At 32.0% G+C, this 19,662-nt stretch overlaps 1 protein-coding gene across 1 annotated transcript; it reads left to right on the top strand.

Annotated features, from left to right (window-relative positions):
- Positions 1-7,480: 7,480 nt before the first annotated feature.
- LOC130449842 (uncharacterized) lies at positions 7,481-9,464 on the top strand. Its single transcript, XM_056787881.1, has 3 exons — positions 7,481-7,501; positions 8,728-9,378; positions 9,453-9,464. Exons 1-3 carry the CDS (start codon positions 7,481-7,483, stop codon positions 9,462-9,464), a joined length of 684 nt encoding a protein of 227 aa, XP_056643859.1.
- Positions 9,465-19,662: the final 10,198 nt, after the last annotated feature.

Raw genomic sequence — 19,662 nt, 5'->3', positions numbered from 1 at the left:
AGTTCGAGCAGGTTATCTAATTAAAAGACATACAGTGAAAATTTTTTCAAGAATGGAACGGCTGAAGTCGAAATTTTGAAACGAATTAATCGTATCTTACATGAAGTACAAGAAAATTGTCTGCGCCATCTGGACTTCGGCGCGTTATTCTCAAATTTGTTACGCGACACAAACCGGAAGAATAACAGCCGTTTTGTGAGGATAAAGGGTGATTCTTTCACCCTCCATTAAATATAGTGAATATTATACCATACCAAGCACCGATTAAATAAAATAGAAAACGAAATATCGTGTTTTATATCTTTGTGTATATTTAACCCTTCATAGGTGGCGCGCCCTATCTAAGAGACTTCTTAAAATCATTGAAAAATACATTGTCATGAATTTTCTATACTTTATACATTATTCTTGTAGAAAAAGAGATTAGAAGCTAGGAAAAATAATAAATAAACAGATATTACCAAAGAATCACAGATATTTGTGAGTTGTTGGTAACATCTTCCACCATCACAACGATATTTATAGATATACACGAGGTGATCAGTAAAAACTAAAAATCTTGTTCTGACATTGATAATTTCTCATTTAAAATTATTTAAATTCGAAAACATTGCACGAATATGACCCTCATATAAACACAACCTTTTGTGTGTAATTTAACTCACCCCCTGTGTGAACCATTGGGATCTGTTTAGTCATTTAGTTAAAAGATTCAATAACGTTTCTTACTTTCACCCTTCATTAACGTATTTTATCAAAATACCAAATTTTTATGTCATATTACTGTAAATTTACCTACTTAAATTCAAGGTTTATTGTATTTGTTAAGATATATGGTACACGATCTCAATGGGGACCCACATCATATATGATTGATAATAGTAAGAAGTTGATACGTTATAGGAAGTGATCATTTTTTTTTTTGAGAATGAATGATGGAAAAAAAGAAGAAAGAAAAATAAAAATTGAGGAAAGAAGACTAAAAGAACTAATAACCTAGAAATAGAAGGAACACTAGAAGAAGAAGGGAACAGATGTTCTGAAGCATCTAAAGCAACAAACCAAAAAGACGAAATCGTGGGATTAGTTTGGAGAAATGATGAAGGAAAAAACAGACGGCAATTCAATGCTTCAATTTCGTTTAGTTTAAGGAAAAGATGAAAATCACTCAGTGCTGGGATGAGACTGTTCGGTGGGTGTTCCAAAATGTCCGATTGAAATAGCTGAAGGAGTCGCTGGATTACACGAGCGCTGTAGGGAGGAGGCATTATCTTGAACAACTCCAGCCTCTTCGTTTGGAGGTTGTTAAAAAAAACAACTATGTGTCGAACACTCGATAGAAACATCTTCACGAAGCTGTTTTTGTTCATTTGTCGAATTTTAAGTGGCGTCCTCAAACTTGAAACATAGATTCTGTACTTTTTGATACAAGCAACTACCGCCATCTCTAGGTCAGGCCAGGTATTTATAGGACCTTTTTTGTATATGTAATGGAAGAAAATTGAAAACTCAGAAAAACCTAGCGATTTTTTAGAGTTTTCATGTCATTAAACGATTCAATATCTGGTAATTTTACGTTTTTATATTTTGGAAAGAGATAGTTGTCACAGGACAATAGATCCATCGAACAGATGGGTTGTGGTAGCCTTAGAATCATTTTTGAAGCTAAAAACTTCCTCTCATCCAACGCGCAGTAGAAATTATACAAAACCTAATTCTTCGCGATGTCTGTGCGACTTTTTTTTGAAATATATTAAGCACTTAGTGAAAGAATACTTGATTCACGATTTATCCAGTAATTTGAAGAATTGGAGTGGTGAGTTGACAAATGGCATCTAAATAATGGAAACTATCAAATATCGATGTGGACTATTTTTGTGTTTCACTCTGTATACTAAATTTGAAACGAATACCTCAATTACTTACGTACTGATTCGAAGCTTTCAAAGATATTTAAGGACTCTAAACGTTCTTTGCAAAAAACCTAAAATCAAAACTGAAATGTCAGAGAATCTAAGAAGAAACGAAATGGAAGGACAATCATGGACGCTTCAAATCGAAAACTATGAAAAGAAAACTGATAGTACTTTAAACAGAGACGGCCAAAGGAATTATTTTATCAAAATGAACATTGCTCTTCATTAACGAATACGAATGACCATATTTGGGGGAATTCGATACAAAAAAATCACATCCATGAACGTATCTAATAATAAAACTGACAATTTTGACATTGACGTGAATAATAAAATCCTTTCTTCATTCCAAATGTCGAAAAAGGAATTCTGAATTAATCCCTCTTCATATTTTTGTTATTAATCAATTACCCAATCCTTCGTAGACCATGAGAATATTAAAAATGAGGACAGGGAGATGATCTATACATACGGGGTTTTCATAAAAAGTTTTTGACCTCAACTTGAAACACACTATTTATAATACTACGAGGACGGTTCCAAAAGTACCTGACCCAACAAAGAAACAAAAATTTTGGGAAAAAGTATATTTATAAGATAAGATAAGAAAGATCTCGACTTAGAAACAGAAGATTGGTGATTAGGAAAAGGAAGTGAGTTTTACCAAAATATTTGTTAGGAAAAACAGAGATAGCGAAACAATTAGATGATAATTAGTGAAAACGAAGATTTACCAGAAAGAGATTAAAAAGAGATTTAAAACAATCGGTTAAAATGCACGGGAAAATTCGTGTAGTCGAAAATTATAATAACCGGTCCTGTCAAACGTGGAGAAATCGTCCAATGAAGGACAAACTTGATGGAAAATCTCCGGGGTGGTAGTGAAGTTCAATTTTTCTACGACATGACATGATCGTGACATGTCGTGGCGTCGGTGGTTTTCATTTATTATTCTACCAACGCATTCACTAGACATGAAGTTAAGCGATGGAAACCGTCATATGTTTGCCTAGAATAATACGGATTTTTCATCTGTTATTAGTTTTTGTTACCAGATAGATGACTTAATAGAATTTCTTGGAATCTCCGTTTCAACTTTAACTCGATTTCATTCAATTCAGAAAAAATGTCATTCAGTTCCCTATAATCAATAATATATCCTTTATATATCCTGTAAATTGAAATTTTGTATAAATTTATAGTAAAACTGAAATAACTTGAATACTTACACACATTTTCAACTGAAAAGTTTGTATTTATTAAAATTCTGCATAAATTTATAGTAAAATTGAATTAATTTAAAGAATGAATCATATTTTCAACTGAAAAGTTTGTTTTTATTCAAATTTTGCATAAATTTATAGTAAAACTGAATTAATGTAAAGACTGAATCATATTTTCAACTGAAAAGTTTGCTTTTATTCAAATTTTGCATAAATTTATAGTAAAATTGAAGTAATTCAAAAACTGAAACATATTTTCAACTGAAAAGTTTGCTTTTATTCGAATTCTGCATAAATTTATAGTGAAATTGAATTAATTCAAAGACTAAAACATATTTTCAACTGAAAAGTTTGTATTTATTCCAATTCTGCATAAATTTATAGTAAAACTGAATTAATTAAAAAACTGAAACACATTTTCAACTGAAAAGTTTGCTTTTATTCGAATTCTGTATAAATTTATAGTAAAATTGAAGTAATTCAAAGACTGAAACATATTTTCAAGTGAAAAGTTTGCTTTTATTCAAATTTTGCATAAATTTATAGTAAAACTGAATTAATTCAAAGACTGAAACACATTTTCAACTGAAAAGTTTGTATTTATTCCAATTCTGCATAAATTTATAGTAAAACTGAATTAATTAAAAAACTGAAACACATTTTCAACTGAAAAGTTTGTTTTTATTCGAATTCTGCATAAGTTTATAGTAAAACTGGATTAGTTTGAAGACTGAAACACATTTTAAACTGAAAAGTTTGTTTTTATTCAAATTCTGCAGAAATTTATGGTAAAATTGAATTAATTTAAAGACTGAATCATATTTTCAACTGAAAAGTTTATTTTTATTCGAATTCTGCATAAATTTATAGTAAAACTGGATTAATTTGAAGAATGAAACATATTTTCAAATGAAAAGTTTGTATTTATTCCATTTCTGCATAAATTTATAGTAAAACTGGATTAATTTGAAGACTGAAACACATTTTCAACTGAAAAGTTTGCTTTTATTCGAATTCTCCATAAATATATAGTAAAATTGAAGTAATTCAAAGACTGAAACATATTTTCAACTGAAAAGTTTGCTTTATTCAAATTTTGCATAAATTTATAGTAAAACTGAATTAATTCAAAGACTGAAACACATTTTCAACTGAAAAGTTTGTATTTATTCCAATTCTGCATACATTTATAGTAAAACTGAATTAATTAAAAAACTGAAACACATTTTCAACTGAAAAGTTTGTTTTTATTCGAATTCTTCATAAGTTTATAGTAAAATTGAATTAATTTAAAGACGGAATCATATTTTCAACTGAAAAGTTTATTTTTATTCGAATTCTGCATAAATTTATAATAAAACTGGATTAATTTGAGGACTGAAACATATTTTCAACTGAAAAGTTTGCTTTATTCAAATTTTGCATAAATTTATAGTAAAACTGAATTAATTCAAAGACTGAAACACATTTTCAACTGAAAAGTTTGTATTTATTCCAATTCTGCATAAATTTATAGTAAAACTGAATTAATTAAAAAACTGAAACACATTTTCAACTGAAAAGTTTGTTTTTATTCGAATTCTGCATAAGTTTATAGTAAAATTGAATTAATTTAAAGACGGAATCATATTTTCAACTGAAAAGTTTATTTTTATTCGAATTCTGCATAAATTTATAGTAAAACTGGATTAATTTGAGGACTGAAACATATTTTCAACTGAAAAGTTTGCTTTTATTCAAATTCTGCATAAATTTATAGTAAAACTGAATTAATTAAAAAACTGAAACACATTTTCAACTGAAAAGTTTGCTTTTATTCGAATTCTGCACAAATTTATAGTAAAATTGAAACATTTTTATTCGTTTATTTTTATTTATCGTAAAACTGAACATAACTGAAGACTAAAACTTTGGTATACTTTATTATTTAGTTAATTCGAAGAACAATAATAATGATACGTTCAGGGAAGTGAAAAGGTTATGTACAACATTTATTACGTTGAGAAAAGAACGACCACCATTCCCGATTTCAACGTCAACAAAGAGTCCATTTTCGGGGTGGTGAGAGATTGTTGACATTACCAAAATTTCCATTTGCCTCTTGTACATTTGTAAAACTCTGAGAAAACTTCAGAAATAAGAGAATTATACTTAGCCTTAATGATTCTCGGTGATACAAACAAAGGATACATTCCAATTTTCACGAAATAAACAAGTCACCTCCATAAATATGAGACAAATAAGCAAAAAGGTTTTTTTTATAACAAAAAACGTTCTTTCGACATACTTTTGAATTCGTATCACATTGGAAATGGAATTTTACATAGGCGTCCTACACAAATTTCATATCAAACATTTTATGACATTGAATGAAACTTAAACACTTGTTAAATAATTTATAATCTAATAGCAGTTCGACCGGCTGTTTCATGCGCCCGATTTCATTATTTTTTTCAACTGCGTGATACTTATGCCTAGATATGTCATCAAGCGTTCAAAGTCACTCAACAAATATAATATAAGTGAATTAATTGAGTGGGAACGGATATTCAACTTCACTTTTAAAATTTTCTGAGATATTCCTTCAGTCATTGCTGCATATCTCAAGTTCTAATTGAGATAAGATGTTCGTTTTGGCCTAAGAACACTCATTAAATCAAGCTCTTTGATTTGAGATCTAATAAGAGTGAATCGGTTGAGTTTAAACGGACATTCAATTTCACTTTTAAAATTTTCTGAGATATTCCTCCATTAAATGCGGCATATCTCGAGTTCTAATTGAGATAAATTATTGATTTTAGTCTAAAAACACTCATTAAATCAAGCTTTTTGATTTGAGATCTAATAAGAGTGAATAGGTTGAGTTTGAACGGACATTCAACTTCTCTTTTAAAATTTTCTTGATATTCCTTCATTAAATGCTGCATATCTCGAGTTCTAATTGACATAAATTGTTGATTTTAGTCTAAGAACACTCATTAAATCAAGCTTTTTGATTTGAAATCTAATAAAAGTGAATCGGTTGAGTTTGAGTGGACATTCAACTTCACTTTTAAAATTTTCTTGATAATCCTTCATTAAATGCTGCATATCTCGAGTTCTAATTGACATAAATTGTTGATTTTAGTCTAAGAACACTCATTAAATCAAGCTTTTTGATTTTAAATCTAATAAGAGTGAATCGGTTGAGTTTGAACGGACATTCAACTTCACTTTTAAAATGTTCTGAGATATTCCTTCACTCAATGCTGCATATCTCGAGTTCTAATTGAGATAAATTGTTGATTTTAGTCTAAAAACACTCATTAAATCAAGCTGATAAGAGTGAATCGGTTCAGTTTGAACGGACATTCAATTTCAATTTTAAAATTTTCTTGAAATTCCTTCATTAAATGTTGCATATCTCGAGTTCTAAATAAGATAAGTTGTTCATTTTTATCTAAGAACACTCATTAAATCAAGCTTTTTGATTTGAAATCTAATAAGAGTGAATCGATTGAATTTGAACGGACATTCAACTTCACTTTTAAAATTTTCTTGATATTCCTTCATTAAATGCTGCATATCTTGAGTTCTAATTGACATAAATTGTTGATTTTAGTCTAAGAACACTCATTAAATCAAGCTTTTTGATTTTAAATCTAATAACAGTGAATCGGTTGAGTTTGAACGGACATTCAACTCCACTTTTAAAATTTTCTGAGGTATTCCTTTACTCAATGCTGCATATTTCGAGTTCTAATTGAGATAAATTATTGATTTTAGTCTAAGAACACTCATTAAATCTAGCACTTTCATTTGAGATCTGATAAGAGTGAATCGGTTGAGTTTGAGCCGACATTCAACTCCACTTTTAAAATTTTCTGAGATATTTGCTGCATATCCAAAGTTCTAATTGAATAAAGTTTCACGTGTTGGTATAAAAACACTCGGCAAATCAAGCTGTTCAATTAGAGAAGGGTCTTCACGTGAAAATAAAAAAAAATATCCAAAAAACCACGTTTTCATGACCTTTCATGCCTTCAATTGCAAATTTGAAATTTTACGTTATAGCTGCAGCCAAGGTTCAATTCAAGTTCTCTGAAACTAAAAACCACCAATTAACTAAAGCGATAATATTTGAGAATCGTCTCATTTCAAACAATAACCTTGTATATAAGTACACGAATAAAACTTAAGTTTGCTCAGAACTTTATCTGGATATTAAAACGTGAAAGATATAGCTGCTAATTTTCTTTTATCAAAGATTCAAGTGGTGTCTTCGAGATCTGGTGACGATAAAACAATATTGGTTTTCAACTCATTCCAAATAATTAGATTAGAAAAAGGGTCGTATCGAAGATGGGAGCTCAACGACCGAAGGTCAGCGTCACTCACACAATTTATGTTTGTTTTCGAACGATAATTTGCTTTTAGGCGACGTTATTGTTTTCAAGCACATGGTGCAAAGATACTAAAACGTTTTTAGATTTATTATATCAATAAATATTGTTTATAACTATAGTTGAATCACACATTCGTATATAGGGTGATTGACTAAGGTGATGATAAAGTGCCCTTTGAAAATTTGGGTGTGCAACAATCTGATATGGATTATTTGTTGAATAATAGTCAAAGTTTTGCCTGGCTTCATCTTTAAATAGTACCTACATAGTCGAATAAGTCTCTCCGTTGATTGAATTTAACACCTATAAAATGCGAGTCTTTTTTCAAAATTAACTTCAATTAATTCTCGTCGCAAATAAATGTGGCAAGAGTTAATTTCGTGTTTGTCGAGAATTCTTTGCATACCGTATAAACCCAGCTCATGTTTCCTGCTCCTAACACTTGTGTATGAGTTTTCAGTATCTGCCACAAAAGTTTTAAATCGTTCATGATAAACTGAATCCGTGCGATTCGACCACTCCATCAGTCTCTCCAAGATTGCTTTCGTAGGTTACCAGCTATCAAGAAAATGTTCATGGTATACTCTTGCTGATAGTAAGACAGCAATCATTTCATGAATAGTGGAGTTTACTTTTGCCCTAGTTCGAATTTTTCAGTTTACAATTATCCATTCGCAATGAAAAATCAATATATACACCAAGCGGAAACAATTAACACTAAAACTAAACCAAATGACGACTATCAAGTAAAAATAATGTAGTACTCTACTTTATAGGAGCCTCCTTATTCTAATAGAGACTCTAGCATAGAAATCTTGCAGGGTTTATGCCCTACATAGTAATAATAAAATATTATTATACGTATTTAGGGAAAAATCCGCCTCCTACATCGTACCTTTCCAATGCATTGGCGAGACACCTCGCGGTATATTTAGTAAACTCAACTGAAGAAACCTAAGATCTTTTGTATGAAGACGTGTATTTTTTCCTAAAACTAGAGATCTAGCAAAAAATCTGTTAAAATCTCAAAGCCATCAGTCTTAGCGTGAGTGATCTTTATTGATATTGAATCATCTTTTAGTTAAAGAAAACATATCTAAAGAATGGGAATCTTAAAACAATTAACATTAACCTATCAATATTTGGTGATTCCTCCTCTGGTCCTAATAACACATTCGTTCGCTTTTTCGTGCATTGAATAAGTTTCTTCACTTGATCTTGATCGATCCTATTCCATTCTTGAGTGAGCGCCGTCCAACAACAACTAGCGTTACAACTGATAGTTCAATAGATACAACAGATGAAGCAACAACTAGCGCTACAACTGATAGATCAACAGTAACAACAACTAGCACTACAACTAATAGTTCAACAGATATAACAAATGGGTCAACAACTAGCGCTACAGCTAATAGTTCAACAGATACAACAACTAGTGCTACAACTGATGGTGCAACAGATGAATCAACAACTAGCGCTACAACTAATAGTTCAACAGATACAACAACTAGTGCTGCAACTGATGGTGCAACAGATGAATCAACAACTAGCGCTACAACTAACAGTTCAACAGATACAACAAATGATTCAACAACTAGCGCTACAACTAATAGTTCAACAGTAACAACAAATGGGGTAACAACAAATGGGTCAACAACTAGCGCTACAACTGATAGTTCAACACATACAACAGATGATTCAACAACTAGCGCTACAACTAATAGTTCAACAGATACAACAACTAGTGCTACAACTGATGGTGCAACAGATGAATCAACAACTAGCGCTACAACTAACAGTTCAACAGATACAACAAATGATTCAACAACTAGCGCTACAACTAATAGTTCAACAGTAACAACAAATGGGTCAACAACTAGCGCTACAACTGATAGTTCAACACATACAACAGATGATTCAACAACTAGCGCTACAACTAATAGTTCAACAGATACAACAACTAGTGCTACAACTGATGGTGCAACAGATGAATCAACAACTAGCGCTACAACTAACAGTTCAACAGTTCAACAGTTTGTAACACTAAAATTAGCGTAACCTTCTGGTCTAGCTGGCCAAGGTTTTCCTGGTTTAATCCTCGGAGGACGAGTCGTTCCCAAACCAGCAAAAGAAGGCCTATCAGATTTTAGAGTTGGTATTATTGAATCCGGTTTATCACTTGAAGTTTGAACACTTTCAACAGCCTCTGTTGAACTCTCTTCGTATCTATCTTCAATCTTCCCATTTCCATCAGTTGTAACACTAAAATTAGCGTAACCTTCTGGTCTAGCTGGCCAAGGTTTTCCTGGTTTAATCCTCGGAGGACGAGTCGTTCCCAAACCAGCAAAAGAAGGCCTATCAGATTTTAGAGTTGGTATTATTGAATCCGGTTTATCACTTGAAGTTTGAACACTTTCAACAGCCTCTGTTGAACTCTCTTCGTATCTATCTTCAATCTTCCCATTTCCATCAGTTGTAACACTAAAATTAGCGTAACCTTCTGGTCTAGCTGGCCAAGGTTTTCCTGGTTTAATCCTCGGAGGACGAGTCGTTCCCAAACCAGCAAAAGAAGGCCTATCAGATTTTGGAGTTGGTATTATTGAATCCGATTTATCACTTGAAGTTTGAACACTTTCAACAGCCTCTGTTGAACTCTCTTCGTATCTATCTTCAATCTTCCCATTTCCATCAGTTGTAACACTAAAATTAGCGTAACCTTCTGGTCTAGCTGGCCAAGGTTTTCCTGGTTTAATCCTCGGAGGACGAGTCGTTCCCAAACCAGCAAAAGAAGGCCTATCAGATTTTGGAGTTGGTATTATTGAATCCGATTTATCACTTGAAGTTTGAACACTTTCAACAGCCTCTGTTGAACTCTCTTCGTATCTATCTTCAATCTTCCCATCTCCATCAGTTGTAACACTAAAATTAGCGTAACCTTCTGGTCTAGCTGGCCAAGGTTTTCCTGGTTTAATCCTCGGAGGACGAGTCGTTCCCAAACCAGCAAAAGAAGGCCTATCAGATTTTGGAGTTGGTATTATTGAATCCGATTTATCACTTGAAGTTTGAACACTTTCAACAGCCTCTGTTGAACTCTCTCCGTATCTATCTTCAATCTTCCTATTTCCCGTTTCAAAAAAAAACCAACTTTGTTTCCATTAAAATACCCGCGCTAACCATCCAGGAATTACCTCCAAAAGTTACGTTTTTTTATACAACACTACTCGAACTTTTATCCAGGTCTTCTGTAGACCCGTCGTTTTGTCTGAGGTCACTCAAATTAATCTGCCAAATCGTAGACGATCTGCTCGATGTGATGGGGTTAATTTGGGACCAGCAGCCGGCATTTTTATATTTCAAGGTTAGCTGCTTCAAATCTTCTTTTAACTGTACTTCCAGTTCTTGTTGGATTTGAGCATCAGTGAGGATCCGATTTCCTAGCGATGTAGTGACAATTAATTTACCATCTCTTTCGGATGTACAACTTTTCCTTCCGGAATCGCGTCTTCTATAAAAGTTACTAGTCTCTTAGGAACGATGGAAACATCAGGCTTCAGCTTTGTCGCAACAGGATGACCACTTGAGCAGGTTATTTTTGTTTGTTGTTAACGAAGATGTATCGATTGACGTCTAACTGATAATGGCCAAGAGCCAATTACACCTAATAAACATAGAAAGGGTAGTTACCGATCATAACGTATTGATGGAATGTGTTAGTCAATTTTTTTGCTCATGAGTGTATTTATTAACCCTTAAAATGTCAAGACATTAAACAATGACTTTTTTTCTTGTTTTCATGATTTTAAATCATTTAGACCTCAAGTAAGATGTTAAATTTTCTATTTTTGAACCATACCTTACCTAACTTAACCATATGTTCCAAATTACCATACAAAGATGACATAATCTCCCTGTCGGCTCAAAATAAATATAAATAAATAACAATTTAGTTATCAAAACGTATTAATTTTGTTTGAAAAAGTCATTTTAACTTTTAGCGTAAGCGGACAAAGTATCAAATATGATAGGTTAACAAAATGCATTTTCTAAAACAGAAAATCAGTTATGACGATTTTTCTTTTTTATAATTGCATTCATTATAGTATTATAAAGCTAAAATAATTTATCGTATTCCAAAAAACACTATATTGTTTGTACAATATTAAAAAACAAATTATATTTTTAGTATGAGACGCCATTTTTTCGTTTGACGTAAAACAGTGTTACCAACACATTCACAATGAAATTCCCTTGCCTTGACAGAAAGTATCAAAGGTTTACCGCCGATTTTTGAAAAAAATATTGAACAGAAGGTATATTATGTGGTACCACGAACAAATTTATTCCAGTTGACTGTTCCACTGCAAAGTAAACAAATATGAATGAAAAATATTGACTCGGGATTGTTTACGCGTCGGAATTGGATGAATTTAAATGAACGACTAAATGTTTTTTTTTTATTTTTTTAGACCTTAAGCACCCTTACATATTTAACAAACGAAAACAAGGAAAATTCGAACTATATGATAGAAGCGTTTCGCAACGACGACAGCCGCTTCCCATAAATCTTTATTTAAATCTCGCTAAAAGAAGTTGATATTTATTTCAGAGTTGTAATTCATTGATTTCCCATCTGAATTCATTATACCAAAGGAAAGGGATGAAAGGAAGATAGCGCAATGTATTCTCTAAGTCGACTTTTATGTATTTTTAGTCAAGCTAAACAGTTTAATTCAATTGAAGAAAATCGCCTTGAAAGAGAAAAATAAATATAAAATGAGAGAAATTTCTTGAATAATATACAGGATCTCCCACGACGAGCTAAAACTATCTGTATATGACATAATACTCATAGTAAAATCATGAGAATTTATACGTTTGGGTTTTTGGATACGATCTTTTTAATTAAAATATTTTCAAAGATGGGCGACTTCCGGTAGAACCGGAAGTCGAATGTAACTTTGTTATTCTAAATAAAACACCCCGTATATTAATACATTTTTGAAATCTACGTAAAATTTTAGTATACTTTTGTCTAAAAACTTTTTTCGAAAAATTCATACTTTTCGAGTTATTGATTTTTTTGTAGAAAATTTGACCGTTGCAGACCTTTATAAATTATTTTTTTACGATGATACCCTTAAAGATATGAAAATATTTTTCATTCGGTTACTTTTAGCAAAGTCAGACGTATTTGAATCTATGTTGAAAAATTTTTCATTGTACACAGGGTGTGTATAAAAAGTGTTCAAAGTTTAACTTTATAAATATCAAATTTCTACATTTTTTTAAATTGAACCACCCATTTTTTTCTATTTTAACACATTCATGGGTAAGAAATAAGGCAAGTTCATGTATACATTCCTATATCTAAACCTCTCCTTTATCCAGATAATAATGTTTTCTGTAAATTTTTTAATTTAAAACCTCAAATATCTCGGAAACGGCTAAAAACTGAAATTGGATTAGTGAATTATACAATTTGATTTGATTTTTTTCACAGACCTTGATAAGATAAAGAAAAATACTTTTATTTCTTAGTGTTTCTATCAACGGTCAAAATAAAATTTAGACCACACCTCTAAAAATGTATAAGAAAACATTTAATATCTAGATAACGGTGAGGCTTACGTTTGAACACTCTTTATACACACCCTGTATAAAATGAAAAATTTGTCTACATAAATTTAAATGCGTCTGATCTTGCTAAAAGCAACCGACTGGAAAACATTTTCATGTCTTTAAGGGTATCATCGTAAAAAAATAATTTATAAGGGTCAAATTTTTTACAAAAAAATTAATAACTCAAAAAGTATGAATTTTCCGAAAAAAGTTTTTAGACGAAAGTATACCAAAATTTCGCAGAAATTTCAAAATGTATAATATATAGGGTGTTATATTAAAAACAACAAAGTTACACTCGACTTCCGGTTATACCGGAAGTCGGCCATCTTTGAAAATATTTTAGTTGAAAAGATCGTATCCGAAAACCCAAACGTGGAAATTTTCATGATTTAACTATAAGTATTTTACCATATACAGATAGTTTTAACTCGTCATGGGACACCCTGTATATATAATGTTATTCAAAAGTCCTTTTCACTTATCTAGGGAATATAGTGAACTTTGGACACTAAGGATTCTAAAACTTCGGTTTTATATAGATTCTGATGAAATTTTAATCGCCTTATTGATATTTTTTCGTCTTGATAACATTTTGCGTGAAAAGTTTTACATCGAGTTGAATCATATCTCTCAGATAACACCAATCAGTGATTTATTCTATCACTTCTACAAAATATGAGAGTAAGTTATTAAACAGACATTAGAGTAGAACAGTTATGAGCAATTACTTATCAGAATCTCAACAGAATTCGAATCATTCCTTTGATATTATCGCAACGGTAATTAAGACTAAAAAGCTACAAGCCGGAAACGGAAATAGATAAGTTTCGTAAAAGAAAACGCAGAGAATGACTTGTCGTATGGATTTTATGAGTGTTAACGACGTTAAAGGCACCTGTTTTAACTACAGGGTGGTCGAATGTTTATTTCTGTTGCGTGTATTGCATCGTTCTAATGGAGAATTGTTTATACTTAAATTTTTTCCAAGTATAACAATTTGATTTTATCAAATTTCTTCTCTATCGATAGTAAAACAATCTTAATCGAAATCTGGAATAGATGATCCATTGTTAAACGCTGCGTAATTGAAATTTCACCTCTAATCTCCACTGATAGTTGCCAAATTTACACATAGTCCAGTGATTACAGTCCAATTAGAACCAAAACCCACGAAAATTAGTTATATCGCTGATTTTCTGGATTTAGGTAGTTCGAATTTTGCAAATATCTCCCTATCTATGCCGAATTTCGAAAAAAGTGAAGGAATCAAAAATGTAGTTCAAAAAATTTCCTACAAAAAAGGTTCCTTGTGATTTTTTCCTAATCTCAATATTACTACCTGAAACCGTACTCGAACAAGCCAAAATTCTTATTTGCTGATAAATTTTTTGAAAGAGAGGCTCTACAGAGTCAAATTCAGTTGGTTTATTATCAAGGTCACGGTTTAACTTTGTATAATCCAACTAAACTACTAACTGCTGACCAAATTTTAGAGTAAAGCCTTATTTCACGACTTGAGGCTCTGGGCTACACTCGTCAAGAAAGTCTCCTTCATTATCATATTTATCGAAGAAAATCGCGATCAAAACAATAAAAACAATTCAAAAAACGAGTGCCTCCATCTGTTCCTGAAGAAATTTTCAAATACAGCACCGTTTATGAAAAGATCTCAGTCATGTAACAAAAAATGTCGAATTTGTAACTTGATAATAAAATTTTAAATTCCGGCGTATATTTGAACCACCCTCGTATATATTTTTTGAAATTACATACGAACGCCATTGTATATTTTGAAGTTGAGATATATAGAGCAAATCATCAATTGTTAACACCCTGGTTCAAACTTCGGAGCTTCGATTAGTAAATTCCTGTATTTTCATAAAATTTTCAGTAATACAGAAAATATTGTGTGCAATTCGTGTGTAAAAGCCTTTTTTCGACTGATGTGATTGTCGTATGAGCTACGTTCGTCGACGAAAGGCTATTTTACACACTTGTTATATAAATAGCTGTTTCAATGACTTGGTTGTGAAGAAGATCCATCCATCCTTGAAGACATCAGCATTCATGTCCTCATGGTAGTCACAACGTCGTGAACATGTTTCTATCTAGTGTTTGGCAATCTTCCAGAGAAATAAAGTCGTTTCATAACCATTGATGAAACGTGGGTTCATCATTTCACACCTTAAACAAAAGAACAATCAAAACAATGGACTGAAAAGTGAGAACTGGCTCCAAAGAAGACAAAAACCGTTCCATCTTCAGACAAGGTTATTGCGTCGGTTTTTTGGGATGAGCGTGTTATAATTTTCATCAATGTTTATGGTAAAATTCTACAGAAATGAAGCCATAGTCTCCAGTAACTCGAACGAACTTTTTTAAGGCTTCAATGGACTCATAGCGTCTTTCCCGAAGCGGATTCTTAAGTTTAGAAAATAGGAATGATCCACATGTAACAAAATATGACGAATATCACTTCACATAGTCGCCCCACAATCTTTTACCCACTAAAACGAAATCGTGGTGAACCAAACCATATTCAAAGGTTTGAGACCCTCTACTTATTTTATCATCTCCTTTTTTGTTTAATCAGTATTCCAAAGTATACTTTCAGTGTCTGAAGAAGTTCACTTGGTTATTGAAACGAACGTCAGACAGTTAAATGAAACTATGGTCTTCTACCGATGGGAGATGGAACCTCCAATTGTTCTATATTACAAGATTTTTGTATAACTGTATTATTTCAATTATACAAAACTAAAATAAGTTTTTTTTAGACAATGCCATCTGAAAGTTGTTCGTTCTGTATTCATTTACATACCGAAAGTTGCGTTTTGAGTGTTCCGTGTAGTGAAATTGACAGTTATGTATTGCAAATCACTTTCGGGACGCTCTAGTGTAGACAATTTCAATGCTGACAGTTGACAGTTTCACTTCGATGATTTTGCATAGGTAACATTAAATTTTTAATTTTTTGTAATTTGTCTTGGTATAAATCCTATAGAATTGTTTCGTAAATAGATTAATAAATTGATATTGACTTTGCAAATATCATTAAGTATATTGTTCAATAAATAAAATGTTGTACCACTTGAAAATTCGACGTCCGTCTAGTGGAATCGACTGTTCCGTATTTCAAAACACTTTCGGGTCGCCCTGGAGTAGACAAATTCAATGTTGACAGTTGACAGTTTCACTTCGATGATTTTGCATAGGTAACATTAAATTTTTAATTTTTTGCAATTTGTCTTGGTATAAATCCTATAGAATTGTTTCGTGAATAGATTAATAAATTGATATTGACTTTGCAAATATCATTAAGTATGTTGTTCAATAAATAAAATGTTGTACCACTTGAAAATTCGACGTCCGTCTAGTGGAATCGACTGTTCCGTATTTCAAAACACTTTCGGGTCGCTCTGGAGTAGACAACTTCAATGTTGACAGTTGACAGTTTCACTTCGATGATTTTGCATAGGTAACATTAAATTTTTAATTTTTTGTAATTTGTCTTGGTATAAATCCTATAGAATTGTTTCGTAAATAGATTAATAAATTGATATTGACTTTGCAAATATCATTAAGTATATTGTTCAATAAATAAAATGTTGTACCACTTGAAAATTCGACGTCCGTCTAGTGGAATCGACTGTTCCGTATTTCAAAACACTTTCGGGTCGCCCTGGAGTAGACAAATTCAATGTTGACAGTTGACAGTTTCACTTCGATGATTTTGCATAGGTAACATTAAATTTTTAATTTTTTGTAATTTGTCTTGGTATAAATCCTATAGAATTGTTTCGTAAATAGATTAATAAATTGATATTGACTTTGCAAATATCATTAAGTATATTGTTCAATAAATAAAATGTTGTACCACTTGAAAATTGGACGTCCGTCTAGTGGAATCGACTGTTCCGTATTTCAAAACACTTTCGGGTCGCTCTGGAGTAGACAACTTCAATGTTGACAGTTGACAGTTTCACTTCGATGATTTTGCATAGGTAACATTAAATTTTTAATTTTTTGTAATTTGTCTTGGTATAAATCCTATAGAATTGTTTCGTAAATAGATTAATAAATTGATATTGACTTTGCAAATATCATTAAGTATGTTGTTCAATAAATAAAATGTTGTACCACTTGAAAATTCGACGTCCGTCTAGTGGAATCGACTGTTCCGTATTTCAAAACACTTTCGGGTCGCTCTGGAGTAGACAACTTCAATGTTGACAGTTGACAGTTTCACTTCGATGATTTTGCATAGGTAACATTAAATTTTTAATTTTTTGCAACTTGTCTTGGTATAAATCCTATAGAATTGTTTCGTAAATAGATTAATAAATTGATATTGACTTTGCAAATATCATTAAGTATGTTGTTCAATAAATAAAATGTTGTACCACTTGAAAATTCGACGTCCGTCTAGTGGAATCGACTGTTCCGTATTTCAAAACACTTTCGGGTCGCTCTGGAGTAGACAACTTCAATGTTGACAGTTGACAGTTTCACTTCGATGATTTTGCATAGGTAACATTAAATTTTTAATTTTTTGCAACTTGTCTTGGTATAAATCCTATAGAATTGTTTCGTAAATAGATTAATAAATTGATATTGACTTTGCAAATATCATTAAGTATGTTGTTCAATAAATAAAATGTTGTACCACTTGAAAATTCGACGTCCGTCTAGTGGAATCGACTGTTCCGTATTTCAAAACACTTTCGGGTCGCTCTGGAGTAGACAACTTCAATGTTGACAGTTGACAGTTTCACTTCGATGATTTTGCATAGGTAACATTAAATTTTTAATTTTTTGCAACTTGTCTTGGTATAAATCCTATAGAATTGTTTCGTAAATAGATTAATAAATTGATATTGACTTTGCAAATATCATTAAGTATGTTGTTCAATAAATAAAATGTTGTACCACTTGAATATTCGACGTCCGTCTAGTGGAATCGACTGTTCCGTATTTCAAAACACTTTCGGGACGCTCTAGTGTAGACGCTTCGATGATTTTGCATAACCTAAATTTTTATTTGCCTGAAATTATTTGTTTTATCCGAAGTTTATGCGTCGTCTAAAAAATATTGTGTACGTCGCGTCTGAAATACTACTTTGGTGGACTCGTCTCGCAATTTTCAGACTCGTCCAACAAAGCAGCGCTTTCAGTCCTTGGCATACAAATAACTTTAAAGATACTCTGTATTTCTAATGGTGAGTTTGGTGATATGCTTATAAAATATTATACCGTTAAATGGAACGTAGCTACCCCATTTTCTTGGGGGAAAGATCAACAAAAGTTGGCTCCTATAATTCATGAAAACAATCACAAAGACTAAACACGGACGAGCGTAAAGGAAGTGGTAAAAGGGAAAGCTAAGGGAGACGGAAAACTTTTTCATAGCTGATGAATGCGAAATCGTACACCAAAGTAAATATTGTACCTTCTGCTGGTAGTCAGCTATGAATATATGATATCGAAAAGGGGTTCAGAACTTCGGGAGGAAACTCGACGATATATATATATATATAATATTGAGATGGGCGTCGACTGAGAGAAAGTGAACGTGAGCTAGAAACTTCCCGTCAAAATCTTTTGATAAACGAGTAGCTTTGTAAAGATTAATTGATGTGTAAATAGGTTCTTGAGAAGTTTTTGGAGGACCGTTTATATGTGAAGCAGTGTTTTTGAGATTTAGTTAAAACAAAATTTCTGTATCAGTTACTAAAGTGCTTAAAATAAGACAAATATAAAGTAAATATAATTAATTATGCTGTGCTAGCACTATCTCGCTTCATACTATACATATTGACTAATTAGATTTTAATATTTTTTCGAGAAATTTTATTTTAAAATATATTACGAGGGTGGTTCATATGTAAACCGGAAATTTGTTAATAAACGCGCGAAAAATTCAGTCTCGTAAAAATGGCTGCCCTAGATGTCAGACTTGATCTGTTACGAAACGTAGAGAACAGCTAGGATCGCATAACCTCACTTTTTCGTATAATTTCAATCATGAGCGAGCAGGATGTACCAGTGTCTATAGCGCAAAGTTTTTGGTCAAATAGTTATTCGGGAAATACTCAAATGTATAAATGGTGTCTAATTTTGGGAAATCAACGCAGTACTTTACGAAAATAACTGAAGAATTGGGCATCAGTGTAAGTAGAATTAAGCAAATGATTCATCCCAGCTAGTTGACTGGCTAGACTAGAATTTTTAACGTAAATTCACAAACTAGGAAGTTTGCACGTACCTCCTGCAGCGGTATGAAGAAGAAACAGAAAATTGCAATGAATATTCACCACAGAAGAAACTTGAATACACCCCTATATGCCGGAGACTAAACGCATGTCTATTAAGAGAAGGAAAAAAGATGAAGGCGCATTAACTAAAGTAAAGATCACACTATCAGCAGATAAGTTGTTGTTCTATATAGTACAATCGTATAAACAGGTTGAAACTTGTCTACACATCAAAACGACGCGATTTTCTAATCAGTAGTGC

Source organism: Diorhabda sublineata, chromosome 10, assembly GCF_026230105.1.
Source record: "Diorhabda sublineata isolate icDioSubl1.1 chromosome 10, icDioSubl1.1, whole genome shotgun sequence".
NCBI lineage: Eukaryota > Metazoa > Arthropoda > Insecta > Coleoptera > Chrysomelidae > Diorhabda > Diorhabda sublineata.
This window is presented reverse-complemented; position numbering and strand designations above follow the sequence as displayed.